Source organism: Bombina bombina, chromosome 5 (genome assembly GCF_027579735.1).
Source record: "Bombina bombina isolate aBomBom1 chromosome 5, aBomBom1.pri, whole genome shotgun sequence".
Lineage (NCBI taxonomy): Eukaryota > Metazoa > Chordata > Amphibia > Anura > Bombinatoridae > Bombina > Bombina bombina.
This window is the reverse complement of record NC_069503.1, coordinates 263,801,587-263,827,525: the sequence shown is the minus strand read 5'-3', so window position 1 is coordinate 263,827,525 and position 25,939 is coordinate 263,801,587. Positions and strand designations below refer to the sequence as shown.

The 25,939-nt window shown below is 35.8% G+C and overlaps 1 protein-coding gene across 2 annotated transcripts in view; it reads left to right on the top strand.

Annotated features, from left to right (window-relative positions):
- The window catches only part of MRC1 (mannose receptor C-type 1), a 294,794-nt gene that overhangs the window by 244,199 nt on the left and 24,656 nt on the right, over positions 1-25,939 (top strand). For both annotated transcript variants that reach the window (XM_053713973.1, XM_053713974.1), the window contains exons 23-26: positions 5,130-5,232; positions 5,339-5,571; positions 9,468-9,633; positions 11,531-11,680. In XM_053713973.1, coding sequence (XP_053569948.1) covers positions 5,130-5,232; positions 5,339-5,571; positions 9,468-9,633; positions 11,531-11,680 — 652 coding nt within the window. The remainder of the gene's footprint in view (positions 1-5,129; positions 5,233-5,338; positions 5,572-9,467; positions 9,634-11,530; positions 11,681-25,939) is intronic.

Genomic DNA, 25,939 nt, shown 5'->3' with positions numbered 1-25,939 from the left:
GTCAGACATTTGGCATTGCACCGCCCAAACAAGCCTCCAAACCTATGCATAGGTGGTATCACTGAACTCAAGAGACGTTGGTGACCACATATTGGTGTCTTCTTTGGTAGTAACACATAACAGGAGCTGTGAATCCATGTCTAAAGTACAATGTATGTGAAAAATAACACAAAGAAATGAATGCCCAATAGTTTGACAAAGACTAGTGGTTGAATTAGTGTATGGAAAGTGTTAAAACACCTGCATTTGAAATACCCTAGGATGTCTACTTTTCAAAAATATATGGTTTTATGGGGGTAAATTACATTGGCCGGCTTCAGAAATGTCTTAAATAGAACATGGGTGCATGGGATGTGAAAATGGGAAGTGTAAAAAATGGAATGCGCTTCCTAAAAATAAGGCCTTCTAGCCCCCAGAGAACCCAACACACCTATACATGGGTGGTATCACTGTACTCAGGAGATGTTGTTGAACACATATTGAGGTGTTTTTTAGCAGTAACACATAACAGGAACTGAGAATCCATGCCTAAAGTACAATGTGTGTGAAAAATAACACAAAAAAATGATTACCCAAAAGTTTGACAAAGACTGGTGGTTAAATAAGTTCATGGAAAGTGTGAAAATACCAGCATTTCAAATACCCTAGGGGGTCTACTTCTCAAAAATATATGGTTTTATGGGGGTAAATTTAATTGACCGGCTTCAGAAATGTCCCAAATAGGACATGGGTGCATGATGACCGATGTGAAAATTCCAAGTTGAAAAACTGGAATGCGCTTCCTAAAAATAAGGCCTTCTAGCCCCCAGAGAACCCAACACACCTATACATGGGTGGTATCACTGTACTCAGGAGATGTTGTTGAACACATATTGAGGTGTTTTTTGGCAGTAACACATAACAGGAACTGAGAATCCATGCCTAAAGTACAATGTGTGTGAAAAATAGCACAAAAAAATGACTACCCAAAAGTTTGACAAAGACTGGTGGTTAAATAAGTTCATGGAAAGTGTGAAAATACCAGCATTTCAAATACCCTAGGGGGTCTACTTCTCAAAAATATATGGTTTTATGGGGGTAAATGTCATTGACCGGCTTCAGAAATGTCCCAAATAGGACATGGGTGCATGATGACCGATGTGAAAATTCCAAGTTGAAAAACTGGAATGCGCTTCCTAAAAATAAGGCCTTCTAGCCCCCAGAGAACCCAACACACCTATACATGGGTGGTATCACTGTACTCAGGAGATGTTCTTGAACACATATTGAGGTGTTTTTTGGCAGTAACACATAACAGGAACTGAGAATCCATGCCTAAAGTACAATGTGTGTGAAAAATAACACAAAAAAATGACTACCCAAAAGTTTGACAAAGACTGGTGGTTAAATAAGTTCATGGAAAGTGTGAAAATACCAGCATTTCAAATACCCTAGGGGGTCTACTTCTCAAAAATATATGGTTTTATGGGGGTAAATTTCATTGACCGGCTTCAGAAATGTCCCAAATAGGACATGGGTGCATGATGACCGATGTGAAAATTCCAAGTTGAAAAACTGGAATGCGCTTCCTAAAAATAAGGCCTTCTAGCCCCCAGAAAACCCAACACACCTATACATGGGTGGTATCACTGTACTCAAGAGATGTTGTTGAACACATATTGAGGTGTTTTTTGGCAGTAACACATAACAGGAACTGAGAATCCATGCCTAAAGTACAATGTGTGTGAAAAATAACACAAAAAAATGACTACCCAAAAGTTTGACAAAGATTGGTGGTTAAATAAGTTCATGGAAAGTGTGAAAATACCAGCATTTCAAATACCCTAGGGGGTCTACTTCTCAAAAATATATGGCTTTATGGGGGTAAATTTCATTGACCGGCTTCAGAAATGTCCCAAATAGGACATGGGTGCATGATGACCGATGTGAAAATTCCAAATTGAAAAACTGGAATGCGCTTCCTAAAAATAAGGCCTTCTAGCCCCCAGAGAACCCAACACACCTATACATAGGTGGTATCACTGTACTCAGGAGATGTTGTTGAACACATATTGAGGTGCTTTTTGGCAGTAACACATAACAGGAACTGAGAATCCATGCCTAAAGTACAATGTGTGTGAAAAATAACACAAAAAAATGACTACCCAAAAGTTTGACAAAGACTGGTGGTTTAATTAGTGCATGGAAAGTGTTAAAATACCAGCATTTGAAATACCCTAGGGTGTCTACTTTTCAAAAATATATGGTTTGATGGGGGTAAATTCCATTGGCCAGCTTCAGAAATGTCCCAAATAGGACATGGGTGCATGATGACCGATGTGAAAATTCCAAGTTGAAAAACTGGAATGCGCTTCCTAAAATTAAGGCCTTTTAGCCCCCAGAGAACCCGACACACCTATACATGGGTGGTATCACTGTACTCAGGAGATGTTGTTGAACACATATTGAGGTGTTTTTTGGCAGTAACACATAACAGGAACTGAGAATCCATGCCTAAAGTACAATGTGTGTGAAAAATAACACAAAAAAATGACTACCCAAAAGTTTGACAGAGACTGGTGGTTGAATTAGTGCATGGAAAGTGTTAAAATACCAGCATTTGAAATACCCTAGGGTGTCTACTTTTCAAAAATATATGGTTTGATGGGGGTAAATTCCATTGGCCAGCTTCAGAAATGTCCCAAATAGGACATGGGTGCATGATGACCGATGTGAAAATTCCAAGTTGAAAAACTGGAATGCGCTTCCTAAAATTAAGGCCTTTTAGCCCCCAGAGAACCCGACACACCTATACATGGGTGGTATCACTGTACTCAGGAGATGTTGTTGAACACATATTGAGGTGTTTTTTGGCAGTAACACATAACAGGAACTGAGAATCTATGCCTAAAGTACAATGTGCGTGAAAAATAACACAAAAAAATGACTACCCAAAAGTTTGACAAAGACTGGTGGTTGAATTAGTGCATGGAAAGTGTTAAAATACCAGCATTTGAAATACCCTAGGGTGTCTACTTTTCAAAAATATATGGTTTGATGGGGGTAAATTCCATTGGCCAGCTTCAGAAATGTCCCAAATAGGACATGGGTGCATGATGACCGATGTGAAAATTCCAAGTTGAAAAACTGGAATGCGCTTCCTAAAATTAAGGCCTTTTAGCCCCCAGAGAACCCGACACACCTATACATGGGTGGTATCACTGTACTCAGGAGATGTTGTTGAACACATATTGAGGTGTTTTTTGGCAGTAACACATAACAGGAACTGAGAATCCATGCCTAAAATACAATGTGTGTGAAAAATAACACAAAATAATGACTACCCAAAAGTTTGACAAAGACTGGTGGTTGAATTAGTGCATGGAAAGTGTTAAAATACAAGCATTTGAAATACCCTAGGGTGTCTACTTTTCAAAAATATATGGTTTGATGGGGTTAAATTCCATTGACCAGCTTCAGAAATGTCCCAAATAGGACATGGGTGCATGATGACCGATGTGAAAATTCCAAGTTGAAAAACTGGAATGCGCTTCCTAAAATTAAGGCCTTTTAGCCCCCAGAGAACCCGACACACCTATACATGGGTGGTATCACTGTACTCAGGAGATGTTGTTGAACACATATTGAGGTGTTTTTTGGCAGTAACACGTAACAGGAACTGAGAATCCATGCCTAAAGTACAATGTGTGTGAAAAATAACACAAAATAATGACTACCCAAAAGTTTGACAAAGACTGGTGGTTGAATTAGTGCATGGAAAGTGTATAAAAAAAGCATTTGAAATACCCTAGGGTGTCTACTTTTCAAAAATATATGGTTTGATGGGGGTAAATTCCATTGACCAGCTTCAGAAATGTCCCAAATAGGACATGGGTGCATGATGACCGATGTGAAAATTCCAAGTTGAAAAACTGGAATGCGCTCCCTAAAAATAAGAGCTTTTAGCCCCCCGAGAACCCGACACACCTATACATGTGTGGTATCACTGTACCCAGGAGATGCTGCTGAAGACATATGAGGGTGTTATTTGGCAGTAACCCTTAATATTATCAGTAAATGTATTCTTAAATTGCTATTTTGTCAAAAAATCAAATTATTTTTCCCCCCCCCCAAAACTTTGGCATAGATTGGTGGTAAAATGGTTGCATGAAAAAAGTCAAAATACCCCAAGTTTAATACCTTAGGTTGTCTTCTTTTAAAAAATATATACATTTGAAGGGTTATTCAGGGATTCATGACAGATATTGGTGTTACAATGTAACTATCGCCAATTATGAAAAAACATGGTTTTGAAATAGCAAAGTGCTACTTGTACTTATTGCCCTATAACTTGCAAAAAAAGCAAAGAACATGTAAACATTGGGTATTTATAAACTCAGGACAAAATTTAGAAACTGTTTAGCATTGGTATTTTATGGTGGTTGTAGATGTGTAAGAGATTTTGGGGCTCAAAGTTAGAAAAAGTGCATTTTTTTTCATTTTTTCCTCATATTTTATATTTTTTTTATAGTAAATTATAAGATATGATGAAAATAATCATATCTTTAGAAAGTCCATTTAATGGTGAGAAAAACAGTATATAATATGTGTGGGTACAGTAAATGAGTAAGAGGAAAATTACAGTTAAACACAAACATCGCAGAAATGCAAAAATAGCCTTGGTCCCAGATGTTCAACAAATTGAAAAGTGGTCTGGTCACTAAGGGGTTAAAGTGATGCATGTAAAAATATGCTGAAAAAATTTTTTGCTAAATATTTTTTTTTTTTTTGATAATATCAATATAGATAATATATATATATATATATATATATGTTGGTTGTTATCTATATAATATAGTACATATAAGAACATTTGATGTGCTGTATGATTTAAAACAAATAAGCAGCAATGTCACAATGCAAAAAAAAAAAAAAAACTATTGATAAGCACTATCTTAGATGTTATTAGAGTTAATTTATTTTTTACTTCCGGGTGGAATCAACAGTACACTATAATACTCAGTAATAAGATTTGCAATTGTTATAGCATCTAGGCTTTTGTGTTCAGCACGCTAGAAACAGATACCAAAAATGAGTCAAAATAATGCTATTTTTGTGATGCCAATAAAACTAATATCATTTCTTTTTAGACTGATTGTGTTTCTATGAAACGTGGTCCTATTATGGATGCTGGGTCGTGGGAAGAGTCAGAATGTCATCTTCAGCGAGGTTACATATGTCAAAAAGACAAAGGCATGTACATATATTTGCTTATGGTGTGATATCAAGTTCTGTGCTATAGACATTGTAATTTGATGTTACAACCTAATTAAAAATGTCTCATTTTTCTCATTCATAGACCCTGCGTTACCTGTTGTGCCAACATCTCTCCCCTCATCAAACTTTATTAAATATGGCAATGCAAGCTATAAGATTGTTAAGTCCAAAATGAAGTGGGATGAAGCCCGTCGACAGTGCAAAGCGGAAGATTCTGAACTTGTCAGCATTGTAGATGAATATACTCTGTCATTCATAAGGCTTTCTACACATATGTATAAAGAACCCTTCTGGATAGGTCTTAACAGTAATATGGTAAATATAATTCCTGTTCCCTAAAGCATTAAAGTTGTTAGCAGATACAGTACAAATAGACAAAAAAGAATATTAAACATATATCTAGCTGCTATATTATAGAACACTGTGATGCAAACAATGGAATTGCCAGACGGCACTTTTAAGTTACGTGTTTGGCATATTCTGTTATAAATATCATTCTTGGTGGATTGTCAGAGAACACAGTTTTTAAAAACTTTAGAAACAATCTGCAAAATGTTTACATACAGGTGTGTTAGGTGTAGCCTTTATAGCTTATACTTCAGCATTTAAGAAATTTTAATTTAATTAAGCAACTTGGCAACCCAACTGTTGCAGTGTTTTTTTGGCTACATGCTTATAATGCATGGTATATTGATTTCCATGTCTGTTTTTTTTTTAAAAAAAAAATGAATTTTCTCTTATTAAAGACTAATGCAAAATATTTTATTCAATTTTATAGCATAGAAAATATCACATAACCAAGTCAATTTGCAAACTGATGACGGCAAAGACTGATGCATAGCATGACAAAGCTGATGCATAGCAATGTCTAATCCTGGCATAAATATAGACTCAGTTACCAGAAGAAATACACATTAGTGAATAGCCACAAATATATGAAACCATAAAAAGAAAAACAAAGCTGGGAATTTAGCAGACGCATCTTATGATTCAGTTTGTGAATATTCTTTGTAAATAAACATTCCAAATGCTGAATAAATTTGAAAAGGGACCATGCAGTCTACTATGTGAATGTCCTGTGACTTTTAAATTCTAGAAAAACTATTAGTTTGTCATAAATTAAACCATTTTTTTTAACTAAAATGTCCCTTTAAGTTATTATTTTAATCGCTGTATCTGAACTTTTTTTTTTGGTCTAGTAGTTGGTTTTTATTTAATATTAAATATTAAAATTACCCACACTAGGAGAATTAGTGTCAGGCTTCTCAATACTGTACCTGTGTGACAGTCAATGGTATATATAAAGTTAAAATCGAATATATGAGAAGCGCTCTATCTAGTGGCTAAAGACACTGTACTAGCAATCTCATCAAATGATGAGCGGGGACTGAAGATAGTTAATAGAAAAATAACTCTGTAGCAATATCCCAACGTTTACTCAATATTACTGCAATGAGTGACCGTATGCCTTTCAGAGCAAAGAACAAACAATACCGTAGATAATCCTAAATAAAATATATAGTATACAAATTTATTTCATCAAACATCAATAAAACAAATATCAAACAATTTCATATATATTAGCAAACGAGTGCGCACTCTTCCATAAAATCACAACAAAGCGGTTTAAACACTTACGGCTAGATTTAGAGTTCTGCGGCCAAAGGGGTGCGTTAGCTACGCTGGCTTTTTTTCTCCAGCACCTTTTAAATACCGCTGGTATTTAGAGTTCACAGAATGGCTGCGTTAGGCTCCAAACAGGGAGCGTAGAGCATAATTTAACGCCACTGCAACTCTAAATTCCAGCAGTGCTTACGGACGCGGCCAGCTTCAAAAACGTGCTCGTGCACGATTCACCCATAGAAAACAATGGGGCCATTTGAGCTGAAAAAAAACCTAACACCTGCAAAAAAGCAGCGTTCAGCTCCTAACGCAGCCCCATTGTTTTCTATGGGGAAACACTTCCTACGTCTGCACCTAACACCCTAACATGTACCCCAAGTCTAAACACCCCTAACCTTACACTTATTAACCCCTATTCTGCCGCCCCCGCTATCGCTGACACCTGCATATTTTTTTAACCCCTAATCTGCCGCTCCGTAAACCGCCGCTACCTACATTATCCCTATGTACCCCTAATCTGCTGCCCCTAACACCGCCGACGCCTATATTATATTTATTAACCCCTAATCTGCCCCCCACAACGTTGCCGCCAGCTACCAACAATAATTAACGCCTAATCTGCCGACCGCACCTCACCGCTACCATAATAAAGTTATTAACCCCTAATCCGCCTCACTCCCGCCTCAATAACCCTATAATAAATAGTATTAACTCCTAATCTGCCCTCCCTAACATCGCCGACACCTAACTTCAATTATTAAACCCTAATCTGCCGACCGAATCTCGCCGCTACTGTAATAAATGGATTAACCCCTAAAGCTAAGTCTAACCCTAACACTAACACCCCCCTAAGTTAAATATAATTTTTATCTAACAAAATAAATTAACTCTTATTAAATAAATTAATCCTATTTAAAGCTAAATACTTACCTGTAAAATAAACCCTAATATAGCTACAATATAAATTATAATTATATTATAGCTATTTTAGGATTAATATTTATTTTACAGGCAACTTTGTATTTATTTTAACCAGGTACAATAGCTATTAAATAGTTAATAACTATGTAATAGTTACCTAGTTAAAATAATAACAAAATTACCTGTAAAATAAATCCTAACCTAAGTTACAATTAAACCTAACACTGCACTATCAATAAATTAATTAAATACAATACCTACAATTATCTACAATTAAACCTAACACTACACTATCAATAAATTAATTAAATACAATATCTACAAATAAATACAATGAAATAAACTAACTAAAGTACAAAAAATAAAAAAGAACTAAGTTACAAAAAATAAAAAAATATTTACAAACATTAGAAAAATATTACAACAATTTTAAACTAATTACACCTACTCTAAGCCCCCTAATAAAATAACAAAGCCCCCCAAAATAACAAAATGCCATACCCTATTCTAAATTAAAAAGGTTCAAAGCTCTTTTACCTTACCAGCCCTGAAAAGGGCCCTTTGCGGGGCATGCCCCAAAGAATTCAGCTCTTTTGCCTGGAAAAAAAACACATACAATACCCCCCCCCCAACATTACAACCCACCACCCACATACCCCTAATCTAACCGAAACCCCCCTTAAATAAACCGAACACTAAGCCCCTGAAGATCTCCCTACCTTGTCTTCACCTCACCGGGTCCCGATCTGTCCAGAAGAGCCTCCGATGTCTTGATCCAAGCCCAAGCGGGGGGCTGAAGAGTGACGTCCATCCTCGGGCTGAAGTCTGGATCCAAGCGGCGGCTGAAGAAATCCATCATCGGGCTGAAGTTGGAAGTCCATCATCGGGATGAAGTCTTCTATCAAGCAGCATCTTCAATCTTCTTTCTTCCGGAGCGAAGCGGAGCCATCTTCTTCCCAGCCGACGCGGATCCATCCTCTTCTAACGACGCCTACTCGCCGAATGACGGTTCCTTTAAATGACGTCATCCAAGATGGCGTCCCTCAAATTCCGATTGGCTGATAGGATTCTATCAGCCAATCGGAATTAAGGTAGGAATATTCTGATTGGCTGATGGAATCAGCCAATCAGATTCAAGTTCAATCCGATTGGCTGATCCAATCAGCCAATCAGATTGAGCTCGCATTCTATTGGCTGATCGGAACAGCCAAATTACATGTAGTAATCTGTATATGAACTGTTGCAAATTGTAATATAAAGTCAATTGTTTCCACTTAATATAACAGGCACGTCATTTATATGAAAAAAGCCAATCCTAGTTGCGGCAACAAAACAGTCTTATTATATTTCCACAACAGAGTGGTAATTATGCCGTCAGCTTTCCAAACATTGCTCTTCACCTACCACTTATTCTCGCCCCTATCCGGCCTATATCGATCCCAATTACCTTGACTCCTGGTTATATGTTAGGAAGTCTTGTTGTCTTATCAGGCTGTCAGATCTTCTTAACGGCCGTGAAAAAGAACCTTTAAACAGATTGATTTTTGCTCTTCATCTCCTGCCTATATATTTTATTTAGGATTATCTACGGTATTGGTTTTTATTTAACACTGTGGCTATTTATTGAGAACTCCAAACTAATTTTAACAATATAATTTCACATTCAGACTGATGGTCAATACAAATGGATTGATAACTGGAAACTTCGATTTACTAAATGGGATGTAGGAGAACCAAAGAAGAAAACTGCCTGTGTTTATTTGGATGTGGATGGGCAATGGAAAACATCCCTTTGCAATGAAAATCATTTCTCGATATGCAAGAAAAGCGATGGTAAGACTTGTTTGTCTTGCTTTATATACATTAGAACGTAAAGAACATTATCTCTAATAGTTTATCAAACTGCCAAAGGAAATGGATGACAAAATGAATTTAAAAAAAAATATATATATAAAGAAAAAAACCTACTATTAATAACCCCTTAATCCCCCACAACAATTAGCCCCATTAACCAACATACCCCTCCACCACACATAATTAATTAGTTGGGGTGGTTGGTTAAGTAGTTAGGAAGTGAAGTACAATGGGGTTAGGGTGTTTGGTACAGCAGGGGTTAAGTGCAGGGGGGTTTCAGTGGAGGTTAGGCACATAATGCAGTATTTGTAGGTTGTTTTTTTTTTATTGAAAGAATAACAAATGTATTAAATAATTTTGTAGATACATCCATTCGTTATTCATTCAATTTGTGTAGGTGGCAGTTCGTTTTTCTTTTTGTATAAATCCAACAAATGACTAAAAATGTGTAAATGTTTTCATTCATATGAAAAGGAATGCAAATCTCTAGAATATACCCAAAAGTTAAGTTATGAAATATGGAAGTATTAGACATATATGTGATCTATAAAGGCTTGACAAGATACTGTACAGTACTGCTCTAGAACCAATGAATGTCTACTCTTGCATTCAGGTGTATTTATGTATTTACATACTTCCAATTTGCTTCTTGCTTACTAAGAATAAAAACATATATATCAATTTTAATGAATTTTTATAAACTGAAATATCCAACATAGACCTCTATTTATGAAGCTACATTAGCAGCTTCGGGGCTGTTTCTGTGCAGGCTCACCCTACATCTGAAAATTAAGACTGATGCTTCTTAACCAGCCCCCAAATTCAGAGATTGTAGATGTCAAGTAACCTAGAATCATTCATCTGGGATGACTGACATGTTTCCTGTCTGGGAACATTGTCTGCACAGACTTTAATAAATAGGGGTCTAAAGAATAATATAACTGTAGGAATATAACTGAAATGGACACTGTGCCTCAAAATGTCTGCCATCTGTATGAAAGTGAAGCAGTTAAAAATGCTGAATTTCATCATGAAAATACATTTTGCTCCAATTTAAACTAATAAAGCTGTATCAGTTGTGTACTTCCAACTAATGCTTATAGGATGATAGTCATTGAATACAAATTCTCATTGAATGAGAAATACTTTATGCTAATTGATCATTGGTTGATAGATACTTCCAGGTAATGCTCATAAAGTAAAAAGTAACTTTATCACAAAGAGCATTAGTAGGAAATGCAAAACATGGATGACATTTTTTAGTGCAATGTTCCTTTAAGAGAAAGTGCAATAGGTTTGTCAAATATTATTTCTAAAAAAGGTTTTTTTTTGTTTTGTCAAACAAATAAAAATGTGCACCACATAATGTAATGCTGTCTAATGGAATAAACACACAATTAAATATAGGTGTAGTTGGTACTATGGTATATATTGCTGTGTAGGCCGGCAGACACTTACAGCGGTCAGCTGGCTGTAACGACTGGTACTGCCCCTTCTTGTCTGTAAGGTGAGCTTGTAGTCCAAATAACTGAATAAAATGCTTATATTTGCAAAATGATTTTCAGCTTAACAGCTGTTTCCTCAGCCATAACAAGAATATAAACAATTGCTTAAAAGGACCTAAAAAAGGCCCATTATGTGATTGTCATGGTAACTATGACCAACAAATATCTGGAAGAACAATGTAACACTGTGGGCTCCATGGTAGCATTCACTACATAATACCGGAAGTCCTATGTCTCTTTTTCGTCAATATGTGAACATGTCTCAAATTGACTATTTAAATATTTCTACTCATTATAATAATAAACATGTGTGTAGTATGTTACTTCAATACTAAATGTATAAGATACTATTCTTTTGTTTATGTTAACAGTTATAGCTCCCACTGATCCGCCTCAAAAACCTGGAAAATGCCCAGAATCAGAGGATCAATCATGGATTCCTTTCCAAGGTCACTGTTATTTATTTTTCTCAACGTACACAAGAAACTGGGCTCAATCATCTTTGGAATGTCTAAAGTTGGGTATGTAGAAATTACAGAAAAGAGTAATGTAGACCTTGAAAATTACATAATAATAATAATAATAATAATAATAATAATAATAATGTGTAGGAAATATGTGCTTCTGTGTGTTCTCTGTTAATCTGCATGTAATAGACACTACTATAAAGAAGAATATGCACAGTTGCTGATCTAAAAATCCAGTATAAAACCTTTTAAAAACTTACTTAGAAGCTCCCAGTTTAGCATTGTTGATGAGGTAGTCTGGGACACCCACTGAAAGGGGCTTGGTAAAAAAAAAAAGAGCAGACACTCCCCCCCTTCCCTGCATATGCAATGGCAGATAACTTAAACAGGAGCCAGCAGTAGTCTGTAAACTTGTGTATACATCAGGCACTGTGGGGCTTGGTTAGGAGTCGTAAAATCAGTACGATGTTCTTAAAAAAAACAAGCAAAACTTTACATTATTATAAAAACACTACTAGATGGGCTATATACAACGATCATCTACAAATCATTTATGCAAAGAAAAATATCATGTACAGTGTCCCTTTAAGACACTTTTAAGTACTTCTGTTATCAAATTTACTTTGTTCTTTTCATATTCTTAGTTGTGCAGCAATGCACTACTGGGAACTAGCTGGTGGTTACACAAATATGACTCTTATCGTTGACTCACAAGACGTGTTTAGCTAGGTCCCAGTACCTGAGTATAGGTAGAGATATCTGTAGTAGGGGCTTTAGTGAGACATCTTTAACAGTCTGTGGCAGAAGCACAAGATGTGTATCAGCGACAGGAGCATAGGCTGGGTATAAGTGGGGAAACCCACAGGCTGAGTATCAGCAGCATGTTTGTGACACAAAGGTACAAGTAACAGAGGAAACTCAGTTATCCAAACCTGGCTTCTAGGGGTCAAGGTAAAAAGCTAAAACAATACATCACCAGTTCTCACATGACTTTCACATAATGGTCCGGTGCCACTCTATCATTACCAGCTACTCATACATGCAACCGCCACTTATCTGTTGTTTTCTTAATAACTGATTGGGTAAGCTACTATAAAAAATAATTATTACAAGATGTTTCATGCTATAGATACCCAGATAACTTGAACAATACTCATTTCCAGCATACTGCTTGGTATGAACATGAGACTGATCCTTTCACAGATGACTGATTACTGCTAGGTTTGATATAATTAAATAAACTGCATCTTTAAACTAAATCCTATTCCTATATTAAATGTAAGGCTTTATGAAGGACAAACCTGAAATAACAATATACTTGCTGCAATTTAAAAATATTTGCAAAGCAGCCAGTGAGTCAGGACATGTTTACAAGTTATTTATTTGGTTTGTTTGCTTTGCAAAACTAAAATATTTGTTTTCAGTGGCTATTGTGAGCTTTATGCAAGGCATGAAATCATAGGCCCTAATTTATCAAACTGTCATCTATCTGTTTTAGTTTCATCTTGCACCAAAGCACATGTAAAGTTATCCAACTGTCATCCCCATACAAAATAACCTCTTTTGTGTGTTACCGAAGTACTGACAAACCATTGTAATTCCTTGATGATTCTTGCATTATTCTGTCTGGCTTTGTGGGCCTTACAACATATCTATTTTCTAAGTCATTGTTTCTTGAAGTGGTGTAATCACATCATAAGTTATCTTCCAAATTGTTTTTTTACTAGAGGGGAACTACCATTGGTGCAGTAGGTGCATTGGCACCAGGGTTCAAGTGCTAGGGAGCCCCATGGCAGTCAGTCTATATATATATAGGTGTGTGTCTATGTACTCATTATCTTTGTATAGATACTTGTCATTATACAGCATGGCATATTAATCAGAGTATATGTTAGGTGTTATTTTCAGGGGGGGAGTGTCAGTTAGCACTTAGCCATATTCTACACTTTCACCTGGAACTAAATAGGTTACCTGACGAGATATCTTGGGAACAGAAATTAGACACGCAGCAAGAAAGGTCTAATCACTGTTCTGTTTATTATAAGGTGCACAATACTTTTATAGACAGTAGTTACAGCATATAGGGTTAAACAATGACGTACTCATAGCTACATCATCTTACACAGTATTGCTTATAACAAAAGAAGCTTATTAAAATATAATTGAGTAAAAAGGAGTATTTTTAATAAGCGGAGAGTTTTAGATAAAAGTATATCTGGGTGCATCGCCCAGCACAAAGCAAGGCCATTGGACAAATTATTGAGATAACGTGTTCAGCTTAGAACATCAACACATTATTTTCTCACAGCATAATAAGCTGTTATAATAAGCTTATAATAAACCAAAATGGATGACTAAAGACAAAATGGCATCAGTATTGTTATATATATTCTAACATTCCACCCTTTTATTCTACCAGAATAACATACTATGAAGATTGAATGACTATATAAAAGGCACAGACAATTACTAAATCTATTAACAACAATATAAGCCTAAGGGGGGTAGTTATCAAAGCGTCTAATATGCAGCAATCGCGATGTCAAGTACGTTCGCCATAGTTCGACATACATCGCCGTCGCGGACCGTAATTACATTCGCCATAGTTATCAAAAAACACGTCCAAAATATGCGCGTCAAGTACGGTGCGAAGAGAAGCGGACTCTTGTGATCGAAGTCTCATCGATTCGAGCTTTTCCCAACTTTATTTATATGTCCAGTAAATTCAATGAACAGAGCACCAAATTTTTCAGCAGATGATATATATATATATATATATATATATATTTATATATATTTATTTGTATATTTATCTATATCTATATCTATATCTATGTACATATATATATATTTTTGGCAATTTTATTTTTATTGTGCTATAGAATAGTAAATATAGCAAGTAGCTAGCTGACCGTTGAGCCTACTATGTGTTTCTGTTGTCTGTATTTTTATTCATTGCGATAAGTAAGGTCCAACACTGCACATACTAATTGTTAAAGAGAGGCATACTTGGAGCATAATTCCTTCAAATCAAAAATTTCATTTTGTATGCTATAACGAATGCATTACATGCCCCCTCCCTAGTGTTAACGTAATTTCTAATTTACTTCTTTCTTTTGCAGCATCATATAGATAGATATATATCTATCTGTATTTATATATATGAAGGGTATAGGAAACGACTAATATCTACACCAGTGGGAGCTAGCTTACCTTCGAGCCTTTTTTTTTTCTTTCTATAGTAATTAATTGCGACAAGTTAGGTCCCACACTGTGCTCAAAATAGAGAGACACACTTGTAGCCAAATTAATTAAAGGCATTTTTTTCTTGTTATATATTGGATCTAATGCATTTTTTATGTCGACCCCCCCCCCCCACATTGTGTACATCTAATTTTATAATAGATTTCTGTTTCTTTTGCCACATCATATCTAGATATATAGAGAGCAAGACAGAGCGAGAGCAAGAGAGAGAGAGAGAGACAGAGAGAGATGTCTATCTATCTATTTTTAGATATATATTAATATATCTGTATCTATCACTTTATATTTCTCTGTATGTATGTACATATGTTTCTATGTCATTTTAACCCCTTAATGACAACTGACGTACCAGGTACGTCATGCATTAACAAGCTAATGACAATGGACGTACCTGGTACGTCAGTTGTCTAACAGAGTGCTGGAAGTGATCACAATCACTTCCAGCAGCTCTGAGGGTATTGCAGTGATGCCTCGATATGGAGGCATCCTGCAATACCCCTTTACAAGACTCCGATGCAGAGAGAGCCACTCTGTGGCCCTCTCTGCACCGGTAGTGATGGTGCCGATGGTGCCTTTGGGAGGTGGGAGGAGGGAGCGTGTGTGCGCGCGTGCACGATGCGCGCGCGTGCACGGGTGTGCGTGTGCACGTGGGCGCGCGCGTGCACGTGGGCGCGCGTGCACGTGCACATGCACACATTAGCCACACTGACACCAATGAAAAATGAAGGGGAAATTTTTTTTTTATTTTTTTTTTACATTTAAAAGGATCTGGGAGGGGGAGGGGGTGGGGGTATTGTGGGGGGGCTGCTACACTACAGAAATAATTAAACATACAGATAAATGTTAAAAATAAAATTAAAATAGTTTGGTTTGTGGGGTCAAACTGGGTACTGGCAGACAGCTGCCAGTACCCAAGATGGCGGTAATTAGGTAGGGGAGAGGGTTAGAGAGCTGGAGGGGGGGATCAGGGAGGTTGGTGCTAAGGCAGGGGTCCATCACAACTAAAATATTTTATAATTTTTATTTAAAAAAAAACAAAACTCTTTTATTTAGTACTGGCAGACTTTCTGCCAGTACTTAAGATGGCGGTAACAATTGTGGGGTGGGGGAGGGAAGAGAGCTGTTTGGGAGGGATCAGGGGGTGGGATGTGTCAGGTGGGAGGCTGATCTCTAAAATTAACCCTGCAAGCTCCCTACAAGCTACCTAATTTAACCCCTTCACTGCTGGGCATAATTCACGTGTGGTGCGCAGCAGCATTTAGCGGCCTTCTAATTACCAAAAAGCAACGCCAAAGCCATATAAATCTGCTATTTCTGAACAAAGGGGATCCCAGAGAAGCTTTTACAACAATTTCTGCCATAATAGCATAAGCTGTTTGTAAATAATTTCAGTGAGAAACCTAAAATTGTGAAAAATGTAAAGTTTTTTTTTTTATTTGCTCGCATTTGGCGGTGAAATGGTGGAATAAAATATACCAAAATGGGCCTAGATCAATACTTGGGGTTGTCTACTACACTACACTTAAGCTAAAATTAACCCTACAAGCTCCCTACAAGCTCCCTAATTAACCCCTTCACTCCTGGGCATAAAACATGTGTGGTGCGCAGCGGCATTTAGCGGCCTTCTAATTACCAAAAAGCAACCACAAAGCCATATAAGTCTGTTATTTCTGAAAAAGGGGATCCCAGAGAAGCATTTACAACCATTTGTGCCATAATTGCAGAAGCTGTTTGTAAATAATTTCAGTGGGAAACCTAAAGTTTGTGACAAAATTTGTGAAAAAGTGAACTTTTTTTTTTTTTTTTTATCGCATTTGGCGGTGAAATGGTGGCATGAAATATACCAAAATGGGCCTAGATCAATACTTTGGGATGTCTTCTAAAACAAAATATATACATGTCAAGGGATATTCAGGTATTCCTGACAGATATCAGGGTTCCAAAGTAACTAGCGCTAATTTTGAAAAAAAGTGGTTTGGAAATAGCAAAGTGCTACTTGTATTTATTGCCCCATAAATTGCAAAAAAAAGCAAAGAACTTGTAAACATTGGGTATTTCTAAACTCAGGACAAAATTTATAAGCTATTTAGCATGGGTGTTTTTTGGTGATTGTAGATGTGTAACATATTTTGGGGGTCAAAGTTAGAAAAAGTGTGTTTTTTTCCATTTTTTCCTCATATTTTATCATTTTTTTTTAGTAAATTATAAGATATGATGAAAATAATGGTATCTTTAGAAAGTCCATTTAATGACGAGAAAAACGGTATATAATATGTGTGGGTACAGTAAACGAGTAAGAGGAAAATTACAGCTAAACACAAACACTGCAGAAATGTAAAAATAGCCATTGTTTGAATCATTGGGGAGGTGCCAGAGTGTTAGTTACTGGCACCTCCCCAATGATTCAAACATGAATAAGGGTAGTTCAGAATGAAATCGAGCAGATCAATCATATTTTCTCATATTACCGATAAAAGCAAGCTGCTGACCAATGTCCGATATATGTTATGATGTATCTATATGTATCATCCTTTAGATCTGGGAATGAATAAGACTAACAAGAAACTCGGCATAATAGCAGTTTCCCGGCACAACGCTTCTGCGAAATGGACGTATCTAATAAAATCTATATGCCCACGATATACGGTCACACTTGACTTTCTATTGATGTGTCAGATATGAAACCAAGTACAACAGAGTAACATGTGTTTGATGTAATCATCCAATGAGATCTGTACTGCAGATGCAAATGTAACACAAATTCGCCCATTTCAGACGTAACACTGACGTTAGGAACCACTACCCCTTACCTTACCCTATCACCAGTCAGATAGGAAGCCAGTACAACAGCGTAACATATGTTTGATGTGATCATCCAATGAGATCTGCACAGCAGATGCAAATGTAAACAAATACGCCCATTTCAGACGTAACACTGACGTTAGGAACAACTACCTCCTACCTTACCCTATCACCAGTCATTTTGGTGATTGACACTCATATGAGCCAACGAAAATCGAGCTTTGGCAATCAGGCATATCCACTCAAATATTGGAGGAGAGTCTTAAAGACTCATAAATATAACATTTTGCAGCGGCTCCACACCCCTCTGAGGAAGCGTTTTTTCCTGGGTATAGGGGTCAGGGGTCCTCTGGGATAAGCTCTGTCTTTCCCCTCTTTTTAACTTGCTCACCTTTGTTGGTCTGGTATAATGCAGCTTTAATAATTGGTAAAAATTTAAACTTAATTTAGCCCTCGGATTGTAAGGGCTTAGCCTATATTTATAATTTTGCTGCCAGATACCTTTGATACTGACTTCAGACTAATTTAAAATCTCAGCTCAACTTAGGTGCAGTGTTTTTAATTTTTAGCTCTTGCTAAATGTATGTGTGGTTAAAATTTTGACTTTAATAAATTTTTGTGTGAATGGAAAAACATTTTTTCTAACTATAAACAATCTAGCTCTTATTTTGCGAGGGCATTGGTGGAATTTCCCTCACAGATTTAAGTTACCTACTCTTACTTGTAAGTCTATTTACAATTACTTGTTAGATGTACCCTGCCCTTAACTTTAAATCTGTGACAGGAGGTATCAGTGGTTAGGAGATTATAAAACTCAAATTGGGCCACTCGCCCTTAACTACTGAATCTCTTGTGTATAGTATACTCTGCCCCACCCCCACCTTCTCTCACTTTAAAATGTATGTATGTATGTATGTATGTATGTATATATATATATATATATATATATATATATATGTGTACATACATACAAAGAGAGACAGATATGAAGTTATAGATATTAATAGATACTTAAAAAAAAAAAATATATATATATATTTATATATTTATGTTTTAATTCATATATACTTTTAATTAATAAATGGAACACCAATATCATAGAATAAATTTTCAAGCGACAATACCAACCTTGAACTCTTCTCAAAGGAAAACCAAGCACATTTATGTACGTTCCGAATTATCATTTAAAATTCCATTTAGAATTATTTTAAAAATTAATATTAACCTTTTAAATTAGTGCTTTTGTTACCTTTATTTTAAAAAGAAGGAATCTAGGCTGAGAATCAAGAGAAATTCAATTGAACCACCCTTTAAAATTGTTTTTTGAATTGTTGTTTAATCTGCAAGGTCAACTCATGAATGATTGCCAATGGATAATTGAATTGTACTGCCAGTACAGTCAGTTGACCGTTGTCTTTTATGTCTCTAGGTAGGAGGATGAGAGTATAAATTTACTAAGCCTTAAAAAGTGGTGTATTTGATTCAATTTCTAGTGCTTGCCTTATCCTCACAAGTTTCCCCACCATATATACAATTTATTTCAAAAATATATTTTAGCCGTGTTATTGAAGTTTTTGTAATTGTTTAATAAGGGTGTAGCTACATACTCAAAACTTAATATCTGAAGCATGAACATTCATTTTTCATATTTACTTTCACTTGACTCCTCAGATAACCTATTCTACGTGAAATAGCAATGGAGATGCGATAGTCAATCATATAACAATTCAAATATTACAAATATCTTGCGGACCTGATACGACAGTGTGGATCAGGTCCGCAAGACCTTGCTGAATATCCTTTCTCTATTCAGCATTGCAACAGCAGGTCTTGTGAGCTCCTGCTGCAACGCCGCACCCTGCAGACTTGAGGATAATTGACGACCAGAAGGTAGTGTCAATCAACACGATGGTACTGTATCATTTGTAATTATTGCGATTACTGTCCGCCTCATAAGATCTGGTGGACAGTGTTATCGATCATCAGTCTTTATACTGCTGCTCCCTATTTTACTATTTCTTTTGATTCTTAATAATTGCCAGAAACACGTCCCCTTATGTGCTTTCATTTATATATATTTGCAGCTATATATTTTTATATACTGCAGCTATATATTTTTGGAAATTGTTGCATATTTATACTGATTTACCTTGTTTTTGTCCATGTCACTAGAAATTAATCTTTAAATCAATACAGTGAGACAGTAATAACTGCAATAAACTAATTTTTTAATATTTCTTTTTTTTATATTTTTTAAAAAAATAACCCAAAACAAAACCAAAACACAAAAACAATCAAATATCATTTAGCGCCTGCTGCATATGATGATCTGCCCTAGCAACTGCGCGTAGGGCCTCTGCAAGTTCATCAAACACCGGCTGCAGAAATGGTCCCGTTTGTGTCCCCTGATCTCGATCTAGAAAAATAACCAAATAATGTATGTTATAGAAATAATTTATCAATATTGAATTTGGAAAACAGTATATTATTTTCACTTACATTCCACTATAGGCACCTCCTCTTCTTCCTCCCTTGGCAATGCTTCCTCTATAAATAACTCCCCCTCCTCTTCCTCAAAAGGCGGCATCTCCTCCTCCTCCTCCCCCCCCCCTAGCCACCTCCACTGCTGGTGGAATTATCCCCAGTACTTGGTCGTCTGTAAGAGATGAAACATAGTAATGAATAAGTATTAGTCAGATCAATGTCCAATACCAAATTGTACGATTCTTTCATTAAAAAAAATGTTCAAAGTCTCCAAAATATTATTTTTTTTGAATAATTTTATAAATACATAAACTGTAATTTAAAAATATAAATTTTCCCTTTCATCTTTTATAAAGAGATTATAAATGTTTTCAATCATGATAGTTTACTTCATTCTTCTATTTCTAAGAAAAGCATATCTAGATATTCTTCGTAGTTGAAGATTTGTTAATGATCAGAGATGTCTTGATTAAATGCCAAATCCATATGTGATAACTTCCTCAAATGATAGATATAGAATTAAGTAAATGGATTTCAACTATATTGTCAATGTTTAAAATTATTCCAATCTTTTTTGTAAAATTGGAAAGAAAATGTTTGTTTTTATTGTCCTTTCAACATGCTGGCTTTAATAACATTTAAAATATTTCAAATTGTAAAGTTATATTTTTCAAACATAGTATGATAATTTGTAAGTTACCTTGGATATCAGGGAATTCAGCTCTCCTGGAATCCACATGAGGTGCTGTGATGTACCTCATCGGCAACGGTGGTGAGGAGTGGTTGCTCCTGGGCGTTGCCATAGATACTGGCCGCATGTATCGTGGCACTAGATCACGTCTGCGATCTGTGAAAATATAAATGTTTATGTACACATTAGATACAGGTTATATATTATTGTTATGTATCTTCAGCATCCATGTATGTAAATTGCCCCCCCAAAAAATAAAAAAATTGAGAGATAACGAGCAATATCTTGCTCTCTCTTGTCTCTCCCTCTCTCTCTTGTCTTCCACTCTATCATCTTTATCTCTCTCATCTGTCTCTCTTTCTCTCTCTCGTCTTATCTCTCTCTCTCTCTCTCTCTCTCTCTCTGTCTCTTTCTGTCTCTTTCTGTCTCTCTCTTTGTCTCTCTAGATATCGATATATAGATATATAGTTCTATATACATATCAATATCTAAATAGATATATATATATATATATATATATATATATATATATATATATATATATAAAGATATATAGATATATAGACAGATAAAAACTGATATTCTATATATGTTTAAACTTTAAAGGGACACTGAACCCAAATGTTTTCTTTTGTAATTTAGAAAGAGCATGCAATTTTAAGCAACTTTCTAATTTACTCCTATTATCAATTTTTCTTCGTTCTCTTGCTATCATTATTTGAAAAAGATGGCATCTAAGCTTTTTGTTTTGTTTCAGTACTCTGGACAGCACTTTTTTATTGGTGGATGAATTTACCCACCAATCAGCAAGGACAACCCAGGTTGTTCACCTAAAATTTGCCGGCATCTAAACTTACATTCTTGCATTTCAAATAAAGATACCAATAGAATGAAGAAAATTTGATAATAGGAGTAAATTAGAAAATTGATTAAAATCTCATGCTCAATCTGAATCACGAAAGAAAATTATTGGGTACAGTGTCCCTTTAATGAACATGATGGAGCATGAACATTTTTTTTTACATTCTATATTATATATATGGATAATATAGGTAAGGTTGAACTAAAAAATAGTATTGCATTGACCCTCAACACAAATTTTTTTTTTGGCTATGATTTTTTGGAATTAGAGTAAATTAAATACATAGAAAGAAAAAAATGTCCGGATAAATATTAAATTTTATTCTTCAAAAAATGTAATGTATTCCTGTAACACAGGAAAATAAAAAAATAAAATTTACTAATCAATGAACAATCAATGTAATTGATGATTGCTTGCGTCATTTAAGTATCCCTCATATAAACTTCGGATATACGTACATATACGGACAAGCGCTCTTAACGCTTCATAGCGTTCACGCTCCCGTCGCCGAAGGTCAGAAAACCTTCGCAGGCAGCTGCGACGTGTCCTGGTGATACCGGACACCCTCCTCATCCTCTGCATCATATCATAGATGATGCGGTCTCTGTCCTCGTGTATCATCCCCCGTACACCGCCTATGCGACGGGGAAAGTATCGATTCATCCCGTAAACCAATATTAATAATTCACCCTGGGTGAACGGTACAGACATTATTGCAATATCAATCCAAAATAATTTGATTTTTTTTTCAAAGTGCGACATACATATATCAATAATAGAGAAATATCATTGGTTGTTGTAAGTGTACATAAAAATATCAATATTTGGTTGGCGGATTATATGTAGCACGTGTTCCTGACTAATAAACATGCAATTGACCTTTTCAAATGATATCATACATGCGCCACTAATTACTCTCATGACAATCACAAACTATAAATGTCAAATACGAGATTTACATAGGATTGTCTTGAATCATAATATTCCTGTTTACTGTCAATTTTTTTTTCAAAACTAATTGTGGTATATTGCTGTCACCTTAAAAAATAAAAATATGTGTATTTAAAAATGTCAAGATTCACAAAGGCATAAATGTATTTGTTTACAATGAATATCTTTCTCAATAAACATCCAAAATAATCTAACGATGGCGCTATATAAATAAGTGCAAATTGTAATCCGTCATGATAGTCTGTAGGATGTCATACTTGTCTACTAGTATAAATATTTTGACGTATAGAGGATGAACATTCATTCCAAACACAAACTAACAATTCGGCCTGAGTGAATATTGACAATATCAACTACAAAAATATCTCATATATTAGTGCGACGGCGATATACAAAATAAAGACAAATTTGATTGGTTCTTGGCTGTAAATACATATGATATTCGGTTGGCTGATTGCATGTCTCACGTGTTCAACATTACTACCGGTTCTAAAAAATATAACAAATATTCGTTACGCTGTTTAAATGTCTCACGGGTTCATAACATTCCTTAACATAAAAAAATCATGCGACAGTATTAAAGCTTAACATAAAAAAATCATGAGACTATTAAAGCAAGGCAAATAAAATTATTTTACTTACGGTTTATTCAAATATCGAATTGTGAGATTGTCTGTATTCATTCGGGTACAAAGTATAAGCAAATATTTAGAGATTCCTCTCCTGTCGGACAATAGACAAAAAGTAAAATAAGCTGACCCCTTTTATAGACAAATATGACACACTGTAGACACGTATGACACACTATAGACAAGTATGACACAATGTAGACAAGTATGATGGATTCATCGTCATCAAATTATTTATACTGCGACATCAATATAATTTAAAACTTTATCTACGATAGCTTTGCAGAGAAATATATAAATGGGGGTGTATGAGAGAATGGAAAATATTGCTGATAATATAGATTCTGGTGCCACCCTTAATCAGTAATGAAATTAAATTTATACAGGGAGATATAGTATCAGACCATATATTAATGGTCTGATAAAGTAAGGGAAATAAAGGCACACAGAGAATTAATTTCATAACAAAAATAAATTTATTAATTATAATCCCTTATCACATTTCGTGAAATACTCTGCATTGACTCAAACCAACACAAAATAAGGTAAACACCATATATATACAACACCTTACGTCTAAGGTAATAATACCTGCAGGATATCTGTAAAGCATACGTATGCTGCTAAATCTAATAGTATCTAAGACACACATTAATCAAGTTACTAGATTGTGTAGAAACCTAAGATAGAACATATATGCACATATCAAGACATATAATAATAGTTGTTATAACATGTCTAAGGCAGTGTGTCAAACATAATGGAGAAAAGAAACAGCTGAATAAAGTCTCTCTCAGAAGTAAGGAGGAAACACAGTTAGATACTGCACTCGGTCCAGGAAAATGCAAAGTGAAAAAACAATCCTTCATGCAAAGGGTAAAGTAAACGTATTAGTTCTTACTGTAATATGTTCCAAAAAGTAAGATTTTTAATCACTTGCCAGGATAGAGCATGCAGCAGTAGAACAAACCGGTTCTGTGTCCCAGGAGATTTTCAAAGAAGCAAACCGCTCTCTCTGTGGCATCTGATGTCACTGGGGGGGGAGTGGTATAGCTTGCAAACTCCTCCAATCGGACTTGTAGGTAAAGTGCGCTTTCCGTGTGTAGTAGTGATCAGCTGTACCGGCATCCGCCGCACCGAGAAAGAACCAGGCTTTCCCTAGGCTGATAGATCAAAAGCATCGGAGCGTACGCCAGGATATACGCAAGCTTGCTCAGATGGATGCGATGTGTATATTCCTCTCGCTCTTAGCTTACGTGCATTCACTTAGACTCCACAGGTGCCTGTTTTCCAAGTCCTGTATTCGCTTCACAGGGCAACAGATTAAACACCAAACAGTCCTTATAGTAGCACAGACCATATGTTTTTTAGCAGCATGTTTCCTTATAATCAGCACTTAAAACAGGTATGCAGATAAAGTGCAGGCAGTAGAAAGGTATAAAAGGCTATGCGTGTCCCATAGACCTTAGAACCTTAGACAGTTCTTATAAACAGGAGTTAGTCGACCTGCTCCTGAATAAAACACTTCAGTGTTAAAAACACAAACCAACGATCGTTTCACCCCCACATCCAGTGTGTTTCACAGGGGTTCATCAGGGCTTGAATGGATCCTTACCGGATTTCCTCTTAAGATAAAGCTCACCTGACATTCCTCAGGTGTGCTTCCCCCACCTGGGGTAATTAATTAAAGGTGTATTCACATAAGTAAACATATTCCAGTTTAGAGATGCATAGAATCAAAATTCAAAAACCTTATGTGTAAAGTTGTGAAGATTCTAGTTATACACTAAAATCCTAGGGAAAGAAAAAGCCTAATTCCTCAGCTTTCTAACACTTATTACCACAACAAAAAATGATGACACCTTACGAATATAGCACATGTCTTGTCTGAAAGTGGGAGAGTCCACTGACTATAAAAAACTAGCATACTCCAATTTATCATTAAGTCCTACTGGGTATCTAGTATTAAGTTTGTAGATCCATTTTGTTTCTTTCTGTAATAGAACTTTGTCATTATTGCCACCTCTACCATTAGTTATCCCTTTGTCTATTATAATAAATTTCAAAGATTCTACACTTCCATTATGGAACGTGCCAAAGTGTCTTGCCACATTTGTGTCATTTTCATGAAGGATATCGTCCCGATGTTCCTGTACCCGGTCCTTTACTAACCTTTTGGTTTTTCCAACGTAAAAGACCGGGCACGAGCAGCGAAGAAGATAGATTACCCCTTCAGATTTGCAGTTGAAGAAGAATTTAATGTCAAAAACCTTATGACTTGAAGTGAAGAACTGTTTGGTGCTATCCATGTGGGCACAGTATACACAGTGCCCACATGGATAGCTACCTTTTATTCCCTTGTCCCTTCTTAGCCAATCAGCATTAGAGGGCCCTCTCACAAATTGACTCTGAACCAAGTGATCTCTCAAACTTAGTGCTTTTCTAGCTGTTAGTAGTGGTTTTTCACCAATAGAATCTCTAACCTTGTCATCCAAAGTAAGTATATGCCAGTTATTAACTAGTGCTGATCTAATATTGGACCATTGATTATTAAACTTAGTGATAAATCTAATTTGCGTCTCTTTGGGCTTTGATTTTTTGTTATACAGCAGGTGGTCTCTAGGAGTCTT